At 46.9% G+C, this 17900-nt stretch overlaps 1 protein-coding gene and 1 long non-coding RNA gene across 2 annotated transcripts in view; one reads left to right on the top strand and one right to left on the bottom strand.

Moving 5' to 3' along the window:
- Nucleotides 1-16966, top strand: part of LOC109972428 (uncharacterized) — a 19748-nt gene extending 2782 nt beyond the window's left edge. The window contains exons 2-3 of the long non-coding RNA XR_002276687.1: nucleotides 16671-16785; nucleotides 16862-16966. This is a non-coding gene — a long non-coding RNA (uncharacterized LOC109972428). The remainder of the gene's footprint in view (nucleotides 1-16670; nucleotides 16786-16861) is intronic.
- Nucleotides 1742-14822, bottom strand: fscn1a (fascin actin-bundling protein 1a). The gene is made up of 5 exons (XM_020621259.1): nucleotides 13747-14822; nucleotides 6559-6715; nucleotides 5486-5607; nucleotides 4277-4444; nucleotides 1742-3964 (listed from the first exon to the last, which is right to left on the bottom strand). Exons 1-5 carry the CDS (start codon nucleotides 14585-14587, stop codon nucleotides 3756-3758), a joined length of 1497 nt encoding a protein of 498 aa, XP_020476915.1. The 5' UTR covers nucleotides 14588-14822; the 3' UTR covers nucleotides 1742-3755.
- Nucleotides 16967-17900: the final 934 nt, after the last annotated feature.

Genomic DNA, 17900 nt, shown 5'->3' with positions numbered 1-17900 from the left:
GCTTGTGCTGTTTCCTCAGCGATGAGCTTTACTGATCAAAGCCAGACTCCCCCTTCCTCCCCCTCCTCCAGTAACCCAAAGCTCCCCGAAGGTCTTTGAACCCCCACCCTCCCCAACCCACCCATGAAAGCCTTTATCAGGCCTCAATTATCCTGCATTTTGGATATGAGGGAGGTTTTTGACATTTGTGGCCCTGACCATGCCTTTTTGGTTCAGCTGGTGTTTCCATGGCAACTCAGATGTGGGTTGAGACAGTGGCCATTTTGCACACGGCCTCTCTCACCCTCCCCCATCCACCCCTTTCATCACTGGGAGCCAGCCAGTCAGCTCTGCCAGCAGCCTGACTCTTTACCCACAAACCACTGCACCCATTTCTGGGATCTGGGTCATATTTAGAGTGACTCATCTTTTCAGCAAAATTGTTCAGAGGAGGAGGAGGAGGAGTGGGAAAGGAAGAGGTGGAAAATGCAAAAAGGGTATGAGGGAGGAGATGGTTAAAGAAGGCAGAGAGAGATGAGCTGCAGGGCTGGTGTGTGTTTGTTTTGCCATGTTGGGTGTTCCTCTGGGATCTGCAAGCCTGACGGGGGGAAACAGATTAGAGACCTGCTCTGGAGGCTCCATCATTACATTACCACTGGATGGTGTGTGTGTGTGTGTGTGTGTGTGTGAGAGAGACTTCTCAGAGGGGGTTGTACTAGAATAAATGTTTCAACACAAAGGTTCTATTCAAGAGACAGGAAGAAGTGTGTCTCCGTGCATGTTTGTGTAAGTGGGGTAGCACAGAGCTGCTGTGGTCGTGAACTGGCCGGAGACCAAATACCAAAATCTGACTAGAACTGCACAGATGGGACCAGTGGCACAAAACCATGGTGCAAACACAAACAAGCTACTCGCTGGCAGATCTCAGGACCACAGCAGATCCCAGAGGTCGTGTCAGTGGTTCGTGCTGCTGCAGAGACATTCCGTTTATTCTAACACCTCTGATAGAAGTGGGCTGGACAAAATAATAGCAACACAATGATCTCTGAGTAATTCAGGGCCGTCTATTGGCAAGAACCTGGCGATACAAAACGCATCATGATACAGTTATGATTAAATATATGTGATGCTGTAAACAAAACAATATATATATATAGTAATTTTACAAAATTTTTAGAAAAGCAATCAAAAAAAAACCACAGTGTCAATAAAATCTCCTGTAATAATTTACTTTTTTAATGCAGTCATAGCAGAGACCTGCATTTGTCACAGTCCCATTCAACATCATAGCACAGCTTGGCATGTGAACCATTAATTAAAATAGTTTGAGAACTGATACAGTATCACAAAGCGTAATATCACAATACTTAAGTGTACTGATATTTTCTTACACCCCCAGTGTAATGTAGCACAGTCTCCCAAATGGTCATGTAGTCCTTTGTCAGTTTACAGTCATCTTTCATCATTTTCTCTTTTGTAGTTTTTTGTTGGGGGAGTCTGTGTCAATTTGCATCCATCTGTGGTTGTTTGAGTGTCTATGGTCATTTTGCAGTCTTAAAACAAAAGAAATAAGTCACGTCATACAGAGGCTCTGGCCCAGGTTCAGTAGACACAACCTTCATGCAGGAGGACTAACTGCAGGACTGTTTGTTTCGACAGGTTTACTTCAACTGCCAGCTGTTTATCTATTGAAAAGATGGAGGGAATGAATTTCAGGGTGTACGTGAAACTGACCAAAGACAAAAGGAAACGAAGGCGTGTAGCATTTCCAATCCCAGTTTTATTGGTTGTTGGATTTCAGGTGAACTAATGGCACGAGAGAGAGATTAATCCACAATATCAAAAAAAAACAAAAACTTATACCAAATAATACAAAAGGAAGTTCCAGTTATACAAAGCAAAGATGTGGACCTCCAATTCATTTTTTTTTTCCTTTTACTTTCCTACTGCCCAAAAACTGGAGAGTAAGGCACAGTCATTACCACACGTTTACCCTTCCAGATCCGTTTGCCGAAGCCTCGGTCTTTGTTACCTCGGAGGTTCCTGCGAGGCCGACCGCTCCTTTTATTCACCCGCGATTCTCAACCCTTCCTGGAAAAGCAGAGAATCGACTGACCTTTTGGGGAGCTGGCTGCAATCCCGTTTCATTCCAGTTTCCAGTGATGGTTTCCATCAGAGGAATGTTGTTGGGTGGAAAAGCCCAATGATTCAGGACCTTGTGCGAATACAATCTGCTGTATCGTAAAGCCAGACAAAACCCAACGTCCCCTGAAGGGTAGAGAATCAAGAGGGCAGGACCCATGGGTGCAGTTACAACAAATTCTGCTTCTACTTTTTTAACTCATACCTTCACTTTACCAACGAGGAATCAGGAACAGAAAGACTGAACAAAACTAATTGGATTTTGTCATGTCACTGTAAAGGCTCAACGTTCAGGAAGAAAGTTGAAGCAAAGAAAAAGCAGATTATGTTGAGGGCAGTCTTGCAGCCCTTTCGGTTATATGGCAAAGCTAGAGACGCAGCAGAAAGTACGTCGGTCCAGACGGTGTGCGAGATGCTCGACGGGACACCAGTTTAACATGTTGTAGCACCAGGTTCCAGTTTTATGATGTGAGATGACAGTTTGTTAGTCTAGTGTCAAAGGTTTGGTCTAGATAAAGGCTCTGGGTTAAGTTTGGTCGAGCGATTCAAAGAGCAGCTTTCAAAAGGGTCTAGAAATAATTAGTCTAGTTGCTACTTGCTGTAGTTCTACCTATGATAATGTCTGTGCCTTGGACATAGAAAAGAAATGAATCCAAATGTGTAAACATAAGTGACCAATTTTCCTTCCAACATTCTCGGGACAGTTACTTCTGGCTTGTGGCAGAGAAAAACGAGGACGGAGCGCGTTTCAACTTCCTACATCCCATTTGGTCCAAGGACTGGGACTCCCCGTCAACTAAAGAGAACAACAAGAGACTGCTTTACATTAATATTTTACAGTTGAGATGAAGAGGGGGGTTTAAGCCCGTCACATCAGCTTCAGTATCTTTATCGTCATAATTAGCACTCCAGTTATATCACAGTCGTCGCACAGAGGCAGCGAGGCCTACACATGAAAACTAACTGGCCTGATCTGACAGAAGCAGAGAACCGGTTTGTGCACGACCCAACTGCACAAAAACAAACCCACCACCTTGATCTTTGTATATGCAGCTAACAGACGTGTAGATTTGTTCCAGGAGTGAGTTTGTTTTTGGAGACTAGATCAGGCACAAACTGCTCCTTCACACCAGGTCAGACACCATAAATACTGCCACCATGTGCTGCTCACACAGACAATAGAGACAAATGGAAAGACGAGGGGGTTAACTCAGAGGAGGGGGCTCTTTAAATGTGGCTCCGCTCTGCTCTGGGAGAGGGAAGGCCCAATCGTAAGGCGAGGAGGAAGTGAGTGACAGGTCGAGCAGCAAACCAGATCGGAGCAGAAAAAGTGCACGGTAGCCCCATGGTAACTATGGCAACAGATAAAGGTCGGCACTGCAGAGCAGAGCTGTGAAAAGGGAGGAAGGAAGGATAAAAGGAAGGAAAGGGAGGCGAGAGAGAGAGGTGTCTCCCTCCTCCTCCTATCCTTCCTGTTCTCTCTGTGCAGTTTATCAACATAAAGTACAGGATATAATATAGGGAATGAAAGAAGGGGAGAGGGGCTGTGGATGGGCAGTGCTGCGTCACCACACTTCATTCATCCATCCATCAGCAGGCGACCACATCCACGTTACCACAGCTGCCCACTTCCCTCAGTACTCCCAGAGTGTGGCCGTCTCCAGGTCGTCAGCATTGGCCTTCAGCACGCCGGCGTGGTCGCCACGCAAGTACTTGCCATCGGCGGCGTGGCGGATGGCCAGCTTGTTGTAGTCGCAGAATTCGAAGAGGAAGTCGACAGGTGTGTCGCTGCTGCTCACCACCGACTGCTCGCTACCCACCATCCAGTATTTTCCCGTCGAGTCTGCAGGAGGCAGAAATGTCAGATTAGAGATACGGGAATGAAGTGAATGGTGATGGAGGTATTGTGTCGAAAAGGGGTGAAAATGGAGGAGGGAACAAAAGGCCGTGACATTACAGGATTCAAATCCCTCCTCTGGGCACAAACACCCCATGAGTGGCTAAGCTCATAATGAGAACCCCTCAAAGTATAAATGATTTAATCCACTGGATGCCTGCGGGTTGTCTCGCCACATGTTCTGACCAGCAACACCTGCCTGCCGTTTACGTCCCACAGTAAACATCAGCAAAATACCGAGGCTGGATGTGAACCGACCTTGCAGGCTGTAGGCCCCGTCTCTGAACTCCAGAGTGAAGTAGTCGTAGGAGGAGCGGTTGGAGTCCAGCGTCCCCGTCACCTTCCTGCAGCCGATGAAGCCGTGCTCCCCGCGCAGCACGATGATCGGGCGATTAATCAGTTTCATGATGAACTCCTCAGACTCACCTGCAGACAGAGGATGCATCGTTTGCTGGAACAGTATGAAGACCTCAGCAGCGGATTCCCCCCAGATTTGAATACATTTAATCACACAACACCTCCTGATACTACTCTGCAAGAGCAACCTGCATTTTGTTGCCATTTGACCTTCGACTACTGGGTTTTCTTGCGTCTTATTTAAAAAAATGCATGCAAAGCAACTTGTGTCGAAATCTGCACTAAAAGCAGACTGTGGCTGCCAACAGCTCCCTCCTGGGACAGCGCAGCACAATGTGGACACTTCAGCTTTGATCCACCAACAGCAACATCCAGATACAAACCCAATGCTTGCTTAACCTCTGCAGCGTGTAGCAACGGTAAACAAGTGAACGACCGTGACAGTTAAGTCTCTTGTTTTTTTGCTGGCATTGTTAAGGAAGCTTTTATTTTTTTTAGTTAGTCGTAAGGATTAACAATCAGTGTGAAATGGTTTTACTGCCTCTTACTTTTAAATAATTCTCTGTAGAGTTGGAGTGAAAAGATACAAAGCTGTCGTAAACATACTGTTTCGGTTAATGAAACAGGCAGTTTCATTACGTTCAGGGTCACAAACTACCTGGTAGGTTTAGGATGAGGTTATTTTAACAATTGTGTATTGAATACTCAGTTTTTTTTTAAGATTTTACTGAAACTTTGGACTTTTTTGTTTGTATTGTGTATCCAAAAAAAGCTCCAATCCATGATCCAAACCAAATCCTGAGTTTTCTCATTCTTTGCACGCCCGTCGGAACCATGCTGTTCTAATTTTTGGGCCAACGCTGCCTTCACCTTAGTGGCTCTGCACATTTATGTGTGTTCTCCCCATGCAGCCAAGGATCAGCTTAGAAACCTTGCAGAAGAACAAAGGCTCGTTCAAAGCTAAACCCCCTTGGAGTAAACAGCTACATTCGGCTGAAGCCCAGCCAGTCAGTTCCTCTTACTGTACACCATCACCCCCGTCACTGCTGAAGGTAAATCACTCAGCTACATGCATTTCTCTGAACGGCTGGATCAGTAAGTCACACTGACCGGCAGAGTCGATGGTGGCCGCTAGCTGGCCGTTCTTTTTGGCGGCAACATATTTCCCATTGGCGGCCCGGAGAGTCAGCCTCTTCCCACGCCACTCGATGTCGAAGTAGCAGTTAGCTGACCTGCAGAGAAAGGAAGTGAAGGCATGAGCGGTAAGAAGGACAATTAAGTTTATGGGCAGATAGAAATGCACATTTACATCTCCTGTTGCTTAGAACCCAGATGTTTTATCAGGAGCTTAACTGTTGGGTCAAGTTGAATGAAGCAGCTTGTTAAATCCTTTCACTTGGCCGAGAGTAGGGTTTTGTTTTCTAGCTCCAACATTTATGGATCAAAACTTGATCATTTTTATGAATGAAGCTATGAAGCTTCTGCAAAGTCTTTTCCTCAAATCATGAAAGGACTTGGTGAAAGAAAACATGTTTGTGGTTTTGTCTGCGAGAAGTGAACCGAGCAAATCTTAGGAATGTGGGGAACTTCCTGGGGAGGGCTCTGCAGTGCAACCCCCTCAGTGTCGATGACGCTGCTATGAGAGTCCTAACTCAGGACACATGCTTCTCTCACTAGACTGGTACTGGATCAGATGGTTGTTGAGCTCAGTACCACTCCTGTGCATACGGATCTGCTTTTTGAGCACCATACTCGAGTTTGCATTTGCAAAGGCAAAATTTAACAAACTAAAAAGGCACCAAGTACTGCACTTATAAATCAAGGATGACAAGAAGAATTTAGGCTTTTACTTCTTCATCAGGGAAACTATCCAGAACAGCAGTGTCTGGGTCAAAGATCAGGGGTTAACAGAACCACTGCAGATTAAAGAAAGTCCCTCCCTACAGTTTGAGGTCACACAAAATGAAGTTAATCTACCACAACATAGCATAGCCATGATGTACCCCCCCCACACGCCCGAGCCACGTCTCACATTTCCATAGGGGGCTACAGACTCAGTCCCTCAGCTGTGACGAGTCGTATCAAGTTCTTAACTCACACACTTGGCTGCGACTCAGAGGTTGGCGAGTGGACGGACTGGAGCAGGTGTGGTCGTGTGAACCATAGTCATGTGGGATTCTTACTTGGTGGAGGCGGTGCACTGCAGGCCGCCGTTTGCAGTGAGGGTCCAGTACTTCCCAGCTGCAGTCCGAAACGCACACTTCCTGTTTTCTCTGCAAATCTCCACCTGGAACACCTCCTGGTCGCCTTCCTCATCCTGGTTGGCTGACAGGTCCATACCTGAGCAGGGGAGGAGGCGGTTAAAGTACAGGATTGTGGGTCAGGATGGGTCACGTTACGGGCATTATTTTTATTTTTTTTTTTTTAAAGGAATTTTACATGAAATGATTTGATGTGCATCACAGTTTATTGCCTTTCATATTACAGCTTTTTGCTATACTTTGGAACAACAGTAATTTGTGTAGCAGTTTGATCCTTTTGTGTTTTTATTAACTCAGCTCTGAGGCTGATGTGGGGAGCTGAGAGTCTCACATGCTCATAATGACTTTAACATGCTGGGGTTTAGCAGGTATAATGTTTGTAACATTAATCCTAGTTTAGCATGTCAGCATGCTAACACGTGCTAGTTGGCGCTAAACGCAAAGCAGAGGCCATGGGGCAGTATTAGTTTTACAGGACAAACCAAAGTATTTGACAAAGTTTCACTTGACAGTAGTTCTAGAGCCATTGGGGTTCACAGATGTCCGTACCTTTCATGGCAATTCATTCGATTGCTGTTGACATTTTAGTTAGAATCAACGTGCACCACCCTACCGACCCCGTCGTTCACACAGCCGCGCTGCTCATATTGTTAGAAATACCAGACATCCTGAGGTCGCAGCTGCTGATGATTTGCTACTTTTCCGTCTTTTACATCATCCAGAACTGAACATCTCTGCATTGTTGGTCAAATCTGTAGTTGAATGTTCTAGTGTGCACGTCTGTACACCTTGCTGTATGTGCACTAAAATCAATACCACTCAGGCACTTAAGAGCAACAGAGAGGTAAACACATGAATCAACTGCAGGATCACCCCCCCCCCACACACAGTTTATGCTGAACAATGCATGTTATTGTGAGCGATGAGGTCATGGCGTAGATGGACCTGTAGCCAGAGGGCTGGATAGACAGAGACTGATGGTTTGTTGGAGCTCTGTGCAAGTGTGTGCAGGGAGAGAAAGAAAGAAGTGTTTGAGAAAACAAACCAACACACTCATTTGCGGCCCCCCCCCCCGATCTCATGTTCTCAGTTTGTCTTGTCTTACAACTGGCTCCAGTCACGCTCAGTGCATTCAAGAGAAACAACATCTGCCCTCAGACGATCCTAGTTACTAACACTGTCCTCATGTTTGTCAAAACTCACAGCAGGTCTGAAGCGTTAACTGCTGGCCGATGCAGTTTTTTTCCCTAAATCAGCTGGAGACCTAAAATCTTGCATTAAACACACAAAGTCAGATGTGACAGCGCTCTAGGCGAGTCCTGTTCCCTTCACACCAGGCGTCTCATTACACAATTTGGGCCCAACTGAAGCCAAACATGCACTTTATATCAAATCTAACAAAGAGGCCAAACAAGTCTGTGTTGCTACAAAGTATTAGTCGCTCAAGAATTACTGCTCATGTTTTGTGTCTAAAACAAAAGGCACACATGACTGGAGAAGGAAAATATACTTGACCATGTGGCTCCCATTATGGTGCAGAGCTTCAGAGAAGATGAAATGCAATTTTAGGTGTAACAGACGAGGGTTTGACAAGACTCCGCTCATCTTCAGTAACAGCCTAATCCTCGCTGCTTCCTGTTCAACCCAGTAGCACAGCAGGTTTATTACCATGATGGAGAGTCAACTGTCGGCTGATGTTCTACCCACACACTCACTGTTGTCTTCGTATTGGCTCTGAAATTCACCTCACATTCTGTGTGAACACAAGTCTACAGCATGGAAAGTTTAGCATAAAGACTGGAAACGGGGAAAACAGGCCTAGCCGCGTTGCCTCAGGACACCTTTCCTTAACAGCACTTCTTAAGCTTCCCAACTAAACGTTGGTGATTTCTTGACTGGGGCAGCAACACCAATGGTTTTGGTGCAACTCGGTGACAAGACTCAAAGGAGTCTCACTGTTCCTGGTCAAGAAATCTCCTAGTACATACCCTGTAAAACTGCACCGGGTCTAGACCCAGTGCACCCACCACTGTAGCTGCAACACACACATTTTACAGGTTGTCATAAACCTACAACGTTCCAGCTCCTGAGTTTATGAATGTGGAGGTCAGAGGATGCATGGAATCAAATGACGTCCACACAGACTTTAAACAAAACTAATATTCACACCAGGGGCAGTAAATGTACGACTGATAAAAGCTGGTGTTGCTGCTCAGTTGTCAAGTCTCACTATAACAAACCGGATTATTAAGATCATATAAATCTGTGCACACTAAGGCCACAGTCCGAGCTCAGTTGATGCCGACACAGAATGACAGAATTCTCTCAGTACGACTTAAAACAACAACTGTCTAAAAGGCAAACATTAGAAATGACAATTAAAAGTCAAATGTCCTGATCTCTCCCAAAACTTTGAACCACTTCATTTAACAGCTACTCTGAATTTTATGACCAGCAGGAAACTGACCAAACATTTGATAACCATATTTCCTGCCCTCTATAAAACACTCTGCGGTTTCCTGTTCTCTTTTTTTGCAGCATTGAAAAGCAATCATCCCCTCAGATCACAGTTACAATCAGGCTCCAAGCAGATGTTTGCAGTGTGTGGTAAAAGGAGGAGACTCCATGTTGTGTCTGGCCTCGATTCAGCCCTGACGCCCTCTGTATCCTTCACCTCCCGCTGGCAGGAAATGAGACATTGAGACACACAGGGCAGACCTTGGCTGGCGTGTTCGTCCTCGCAGGGTGAGGGGTGACGGCACACACTCCCTCAGCACAAACAAAAAGAGGAGAGACTGGACTACTGCATCACAGGCTGCTCCTTTAACGCCTTTATAGACCCTCAGTGTTTGTGTGTTGGCGGCGAGCCCGGGGAGCTCCCCCACGCCGACCACAGAGCACCAGGGAACCTCTCCTCCTTAATGCAGTCCATTTTTTTATAGGCTCGGCTGTGGGTGCGTCTGTACATTAACGCCTTCTAAACCACCGTCCGACCGCACGCCAGTCGGTTTTTGCTACACAAACACAAAATGAGTTTTAAATCAGTTGACAGAAGCGCAGTGCTGCATCTGACCTCATTTTTAGCAGTTTGTGTTAAAGGGGGAGTGCTGACGTGCACACTGGGTGAGCAGCGATGTTTCAGTCGGCACAGCGTTCAGGGTGTGGGCTGGCCGGCCCGCCGTGCTGCGTTTGGATCAGAACAAAGGCCGATGATCTGGCTCCCTCTTGGTGCCCCAGCTGGTTCGGGGCTGCTGAACAATAGGAGACGTGCACACAATTGCACGCGTTCACAGCAGGGCTGTGTTGCTGCTCACGGTAACCAAGGCTGCAGTCTGTGCCTGCTGCCATCAGGCTGAACGTGGAGGGTGGAGCGGACACTGTGTGTGTGGTGACATGCAGACTGTGTTGTCACAGTCGCCGGTGGTTTGTGCTGCTGAGCTGTATCTGGGTTTATTTTGACCCTCTTTACATCAGTGAGGCTCAACAACAGCACCTCTCTCAAACCTTTTGAAGACAAACTGAACATCACCACCTTCATGGAGGAGCATTTACTGCAGTAGCTTCAGCTTTGTGTACCTAATAATCTGACAGCTGGGTACACACACAGACCCCGACAGGCAGCCTCGGCCTCTCATGGTTGAAGCTCCCAAGGCCTGTGGGCTGGTGTTGTGTCTTTGTCAGTGATATTTTTCTGTCCCTGTGATAAGTTGTGACTGGTTTCAAGGTGACTCCTGTGAAAAGAGCAGAACACTTCCTCCTAATACATAACTCAAACCGCCAAACAACCAATCAGGTGTTTGAATAATTTCCATAAGCATGCAAACCCCTGACAGCACCGCAAAACACTCACCCACTTCATTCAAATCACTTCTGGGTAATAACAGATTCAAACCAGCTAGATGTGTTGTGCAGTTCACAGAACAAAGAAACGCCCGATGAGAGTTTCCTGGTTTAGTTTCACATTTATTTTTTCCCCTCATCTCCTGTGTGAGATACCAACAGTGCCATCATGTCTGAGCCTCACCGCAGCTAAGCAGACGCAAACAAAGGCACATACACATTCATTTCTGCCTTCTGCGTGCATACACCAACATTTTCACATGCACAGTCGGGGCTTGTTGAGTGGACCTGAGAAGTGTGATGAAACGGCCTTTACCCTTCGAAGCACTGCCACTTTAGCTACAATGCTAATGTTGCACCATGTGTACACTCCATTTCTTTGTGTCACATTTTATAGGAGCGTCATACATTTATACCAAGTCTTAATTCAACTTCCAGTCAACAGACTAGAGGCCAGTCACATGATACAGCCAAACATCAGAGTCATCATGTGACACAAAACAGCCCAACAGAGATCACACTCCAAATAAGTGTCTCTCCACATCAGTCATCTGGCCCTGCAGCCAGAGGTCTGCAGAGCAGTCAGCGGTCACAGCTCTCGTCCATTTAGTCTGCACTCACACTTAGAGCACCGTTGAGGGGCAGAGGAGAGCACTTACAGGGCCACTGAGCTCCGGGCTAACTGACCGATGATGGCGTCTTCGTCCATATGAGGGTCATTTAACAGCGTCTCAGGGGATTTGTGACCAGGGATGAGGAGCGTGCACATTATGAGCAGGAAACCAGTACAATTAGAAAATAGCAGAAAGAGAGACGCTGCTGCTGCAATGAACATTTGTAAAAATAGTTTCTGGTGGTTCTCTACAAACCGGAACTTAATCATTTAGATGTGGCTGAACTCCATAAAAATACACTTGGAGAAGGTGAACACTGGCTGATTCGAGTCCACGGTGCAGTTATTAAATTAGAACCTAAAGCCAATGATTGTGTGTATATGGATGTGGACAGAAGAATGACAAGCTGCACCGAGGAGTTACGCGTCTGGCAGCGTCACAAATAATGAATTCCTTCAGATTTATTTGCAGCGTTTTGGATTCACAACAACAAATTTTTGAAATTGCAATGACCTGAGAATATTAGTGACTTGTCTGAAGTATTTTTCTATTAATTTATACATTATATTAAATCCAATATAGAACATTGGAAATCTATAAACTAAGGTTTTTACAGTGAGGTAAAGGAACTAAAGTCAAACAGATCTGACATCATTCCTACACGTTCTGGAGCTAAAACGCCGAGCTGCACTCTCCGTAGCAAAAAGGCATAATCTGCCATTCGGGGATGTTGAACTGCAGTTCACGCTCTCATCACAGACAACGTCATGGTGCTTTTTATTCAGCATCCACATTGAACACTAGCCTCCATTTTGTGTCCAAGACCAAACGCCACTTTTGGAGGAAAGATGTGGAGAGAAAAGTGTATAAATATCCTAGTGACAGTAAACAAAGTCGGGAGGACGAACAGGAGACAGAAGAGGAAAACATACATCATGCTCTCTGAAAACAGGACGCAAAACCACTAAACCGCATGGTTTTCTGGCCAGCTAGCACCTCCTGACCAGGCTCCAAGTATAGATTTAAAGAGCGTCCATTAGTATATTATTCATTACAGGCAGCCAGAGACACCGTCTCTCTGCTTTTCTCTTCGTCTCTACCCCAAAATCTCAGTGGATATGTTGTGCAAGTGCTGACTCGGAGGTTTTCGGGGCCTGATTCACACACACTCACTCTGAGCTCAAATTTCATTCAAGTCAAAGACTCATTTTAATTTCACTGCCTTAGAGATAAAAGGTGCCACCTACTTAGAGGGACACCACTGATAACGGCCTGGGGGAGGGGGAGGACAGGAAGGAAAACAGTGAAAGGTTAGAAAAGGAATCAGGGGTAAGAAAAGAGAAGAGGAGGTGATGGTGAGGAAGTGGAAAAAAAATGAGGAGGGGGGAAGAAGAAGGCGGAGCCACATGTTCGTATCCGTCATACAGCTGCAAACCAGAAGCACATGGACACAGTCGGCTCCCACACACCAACACTGATCTAATCTGACAAAAAGAGGGCACTCAGCTCAGGAGCGTGCTCGCCTGCAGCAGGTCACAGCTGCTCGGTAGCCTGATCATGGATACCAGCCACGTGCACAGATCAGCTCATCAGTCTGCTGCTTTCAGACAGACTCATGGCTCCAGTGTTTCAGCTCCTGTGTGACCGAAACAACAATGATGTGTTGCTTTTCAGAGGAGTTCTGACCAATACGAACACCAGTGTACACTCAGTTGTCAGTTTATTAGGTACACCCAGTTTATTAGGTACACCCAGCCTATTAGGTACACCCAGCCTATTAGGTACACCCAGCCTATTAGGTACACCCAGCCTATTAGGTACACCCAGCCCAGCTAAAACCGAGTCAGCACAAACTCCAGTCTGAGAATCAACACCTCAGTCTGAACATTACCACCTTCACACAGGAGGATTTACTGCAGCACTGTTGGATCAGGTGTCCCTAATAAACTGACGACTGGGTGTAGATTAGAGGGTAAACTTGGTCTCCCCACACGTGGTGTCGCACAACTCATCGTTAGTGACTGGACAAATACTGGATCCATTGATGGAACAGGACTCGTCCTGTACGACCCTGTAACTGTTTCACTCTGTGCCAGTTTAGTGCCGTTTTACATTTGAATGATGGCACACGTGCACACGCAGCTGCACGTGTGTCAACAGGACTGTTCCTCGTTAACAGTCCTGTTTGTACAATTCCCACAGCTTGTGCTTTAACCTGCAGTTACACCGACGGACAAGAGCCGATGTAAAATCTGATGGATGATTTTAAGGCTCCTCAGCAAATCACTGGCTCCTTCCTGCTTCAGTGTGTTCATATGTGTGTGTGTGTGTGTGTGTGTGTGTGTGTGTGTGTACAGATACAGGCCATCAGTGTCCTGTATCCTGTGTTTAGATGGGGGGTTGGGGGGGGCACAGTGTCACATTCCTGCATTTTAACCCTTACCTTGCCAACACACCATACAAGCCAACAAAAAGGCCCTGCAGCGTGCACACGCCAGACCACCACGCGCACGCACATCAGAGGGCAGGAAAGGTCCCGCTCGACAAACACAGAGGCCAAACAGACCACATCTTCTCAGTGCATGAAGACACACACACACACACACACACACACACACACACACGTGCACAAAGCGGACCGGACCACCACACCCACCTTGCCGGGTGGAGACGTTCCTGTCGTTGGCCGCGGTGAGCACGACCTGCGGGTGGCTCTGCTCCAGCACGAACAGCTCGTCCTTGCCAACGCGTGGGCTCTTGCCGGACTTCATGGTGCCCGAGGGCCCGGAGGGAGCGAGGTACCTGCCGCTACAGTCCCTGAACGCCACCTTACCGGAGCGGAACTCCAGCGTGTAGCCCGTGCTCTTGTCCGTGGTGGCGACCAGCGCGCCGTCGTTCCTCAGGAAGCGGTTGTCGGAGGTCTGCAGGTGGTAGCGCTGCTCGCGGAACACCAGCGTGATCATGGAGTCCACCCCCCACGGGACGTCCCGGTCAATGGCAATCTCGTCCACCTTGTCGCTCAGGTGCGCGTACCGCTTGCGCGTCAGGCTGAAGATGTTCACCTGCGGGTGCATAGCGATGTGCACGCTCCATTTCTCTGCTACAGACACGGTCTGGGCGAAGCAGATGATCCGGTCCTCGGTGCCGCCCAGGTAGCGCCCGTGGGGCTCGGACTGCAGGGACCAGCGGCCGTCATCATGGGCCGTGATGATGAACCGGCATTCCGGGCCCGGGGTCTCACTGTCGCCGGTAACGTTCCCATCCTTGTCGGCGGCGATGTACCGGCCCAGATGTGACTTGAGAAAGAAGACGTTCCCGCTGGAGTCGTCGCTGCTCTGCTCCAGGGTCCAGATCTGCTTCTTCTTCATGCTCGTGGCAGAGGCATTGATTTTGAAGCCGAAGGTCTCCGCCGTCAGGTATTTGTTCCCGCAGTTGATCAGACCGAACTGGATCTGCAGCATGTCGCTGGTTCCGTTCGCCGCGCCGTTACTGGTCATTGTCGGTTCTGTGCGCTCGAGCCTCGGACCGGACTGGTTTTGTGCGAGAGGGATGGGGGGGGGGCGGTTCTGTAAGTGAGCTCGTGGCTGAAAGGGTGGGATGCTCTGCTGCCTCGCGTGCTTCTCTTTGTCTGAGGAGCGTGTAGCTGAGTGGGACTCCGTGAGCGCGCGCCGCTGGTTCCTCGGTGCTCTGCCTGTCTGAGCAGCGCGACCCCGCCACCACAGCTGCAGCCTATATAACGTCAGTGACGTCGCCTGAGGACACGCCCCCCTGAGAGGAAGCGACACCTGCAGCTGCAGAGGGCTTCATTTGTCACCTCAGCTCATCTGCAGCTTGAATGTGCATGAGGTAAGAAGTGCCAACGAGCACTAAACCTCAAGCAGCAGCAAATCCTCATCCCTCAAAAGCAGGAACCATGAAATGTTCGACATTACAAATAACTTAAAGCATTATCAAAATTAATTTTGTCAATTGGTTCATCGACTAATTTCACCTCAAACTGCAAAAGAAGTTTAATCTATAACAACGCAATTAATTTTATTAGCAGTTTTTATGCAAACATCTTAATTTATAAAACCTTCAAATAGATTGTAACGATGTAAAAAGTACAATATTTCACTGAAATGTAGTGGAGTAAATATAAACTAACAGAATCTGGTACAATATACACCGTGCACTTTAAAATATAGCATCATATTTAATAAACCTCGTGTTTGCTAGGTAAAGGTTTGAAGTTGTAAACTGGTAACTAAAGCTGAGGTGGAGTGTATCCAACCAGCCTTAACACATGGGGGGGTCTGTATCACCCTCATCTTTCCTTCTTGGAGACTCAGCATTCAAATCATGAGGACGGGGCGTCCACACACAAAGCTCCATTCATGGCTCAGCGTGCACATCAGAGGGCAGGAAAGGCCATAAACAAAGAGGCCAAACACATCACACTGGCATCTTCCCAGTCAGTGCATGAGCCTGCAAGACACACAAACACACATATCAGCACACACACAGTCACATCAGAAGTAGCTCCATCCCTCATCGGTCGCCCAGTGACGTGACATGTTTCCAGTGTCGCCCGGCTGCCCACGTGCCTTTAGGTAAAGTGTGTGATGAGAGTGACAGCGGTTTAGTCATCGCCTCCTCTACACATTATTTGTGCTTGTGGTGCTTTGCAAAGAAAACAAGCCAGCGTCTCACCAGCGTGGCTTCCTCTGCAGCAGCTGAACTGGACAGTAAACCTGGACAGGACAGACGTTTTAGAACGCTGATGAGAGGCTGAGCGCTGTCCTCATGCTCCCTGAAGGAATTGCTTTTTATGCACAAACAAACCCAAATCCCATAGCTCGACTTCACACAGTAATAATATTCACTAACTCTGCCTGTCACCACCAGGATGTAGGGCTGCATCCGACTACGGACTTTGTCAAGTCGGCTCTTCAGTGGGACTATTCGACTATTCGTTCATTTTCATGTATATAGCCTAGACCAGCAACATCAACTGGCATGAATGTCAGTGATGATTTCGACCACGTTAACATCAGTGTTGAAGTGCAAAAGAGTGACAGGAACATATTTCTGAGCATTTAAACATTTTGGCACAGCAAAATTAGAAGAAGGCAACAAACTCCTGGCTGGGGCTCCCCTTCTATTGTAATGTACAAAATAAAATATAATAAAATAAAAACAAAGGCTGGACTAGAAGAGTCTCAGTCAACTGACTGACTCTTGACTAATGACTCGACTATTCAAGTCCTAGTTGGCAGTCGGAAAGTAATTTGACCCTGAGCTGTAGTGTAATGCATGGTAACCTCCCTGTCTCTGTCTCCAGGCTAGATAAATCCAATCTTCAAACTAAATCTAATCTCAGTGCACTTTCAGCTTCAGAATCTCCCTCTAATGAAATCACAAGGCTTGTTTTCATACATGTTTGCCTCCACATGTTGTGCAATATTTATTTGTATTAGCCTGAGATGTCTTTGTGGTGAAACTGCAGATACCTCCTCGGTACACCTGCCAGCTGATAAGGATCACAATCATTTGCATTTGCTTCAGTAATTTTAGATATTATATTTGTTGTGTTAGCAGAGCCAGAGTTTTACCTCTGCAGACTGACGTTCCTCCTCAGTGCACCTTGGCAGTGGCCGGGAAAAACACCAGAAGCTGCTGGATGGGTGGAGCCTGGAACATCTGGATCGTAAAGGTTTGACATTTTAAGACTTTAAGGCTTAGTTTTTTTTTTACTTTACCCTTTTAAGTGTTTTTTCCATAATCCACAGAAATCACAACTGTAATCCATCTCAAAGTACAGAAACCCACTGCTCAGTGGGATGAAGCAGTGGAGCAGAATTTGTGAGTGCACTCTGTACGGGATACACTTACACACTCATTTGGACACTCACATAAAATGGCAGACAACAAATGTCAATCCAAACCTAATCCTAATCCTAATCCCTAACATCTAACCCTTCCCCACAGTGAAATACCCTGTGGACTCTTAGTGGACCTCCTGTTCTGTTTTGTTGTTATCGTTCAGTTAATTGGTCTAATGATTGTCAGCAGCGTTCAGTTTCAGGTGTTCGATCTAGTGGTGAATGAACAAACCGTTTAGCAACAAATCTTGTTCAGAATTACCCGTGCAGATGTTGTTACCTCAATCAATCAGTGGTTAGTGCTGTCGCCTCACAGCAAAAAGCTTCTGGGTTCGAGCCCAGGCCGACCCGGGGCCTCTCTGTTAGAGTGTGCATGTTCTCCCCTGTGCGTTCTCTCCGGGTGCTCCAGCTTCCTCCCACAGTCCAAAGAGATGCAACTTAGGTTGAATGGTGATTCTAAATTACTTGTAGGAGTGAGTGTGTGTGTGGTTGTCTGTCTACATCTCAACCCTGTGACAGACTGGTGACCTGTCCAGTCTCAGCTGGGATTGGCTTCAGCCCCCTGTGACAAAAAAAGTATCAACTTCTCTCTAGTTGTCAGTATATTTTCCAGTTGATTTACTAATTTTGATGCTGGTCTAAATGGTGTATTTGAAGTTGTATTATGGACTGGTTAATGTGGAGGCAAAGACACAGATGTTAGAATCATAGATAACCGGGTTATGTTCTGTGTCATGACGACAACCAGCACCGCAGGTAACAGTGACTAGTGTCCATGTACAGTACTACTACAGAGGTAACACAGACAGCAGATGTTGAAATGTTCTTTTGTGCTTGGGAGCGTGACACTGTGTGTTCTTCAGAGGTTTTGCCCCTGATGTTGATGAGACTGATGAGATTAGCACAGGTATATGGACACACACAAAGCACACAAAGCACACACGCC

Source organism: Monopterus albus, unplaced genomic scaffold (assembly GCF_001952655.1).
Source record: "Monopterus albus unplaced genomic scaffold, M_albus_1.0 scaffold256.1, whole genome shotgun sequence".
In the NCBI taxonomy this organism is placed as follows: Eukaryota; Metazoa; Chordata; class Actinopteri; order Synbranchiformes; family Synbranchidae; genus Monopterus; species Monopterus albus.
The sequence above is the reverse complement of the archived record's forward strand: the minus strand, read 5'-3'. Positions and strand labels throughout refer to the sequence as shown.

What these genes read in the sequence shown, in the direction of transcription:
- fscn1a (XM_020621259.1), bottom strand. Translation starts at nt 14,587, where the DNA reads ATGACCAGTAACGGCGCGGCGAACGGAACCAGCGACATGCTGCAGATC. An exon ending in CAGTGCACCGCCTCCACCAA is followed by an intron (nt 5,608 to 6,558) that starts GTAAGAATCCCA and finishes CTTTCTCTGCAG; the next exon opens with GTCAGCTAACTGCTACTTCG. An exon ending in CGGGGCCTACAGCCTGCAAG is followed by an intron (nt 3,965 to 4,276) that starts GTCGGTTCACAT and finishes TGCCTCCTGCAG; the next exon opens with ACTCGACGGGAAAATACTGG.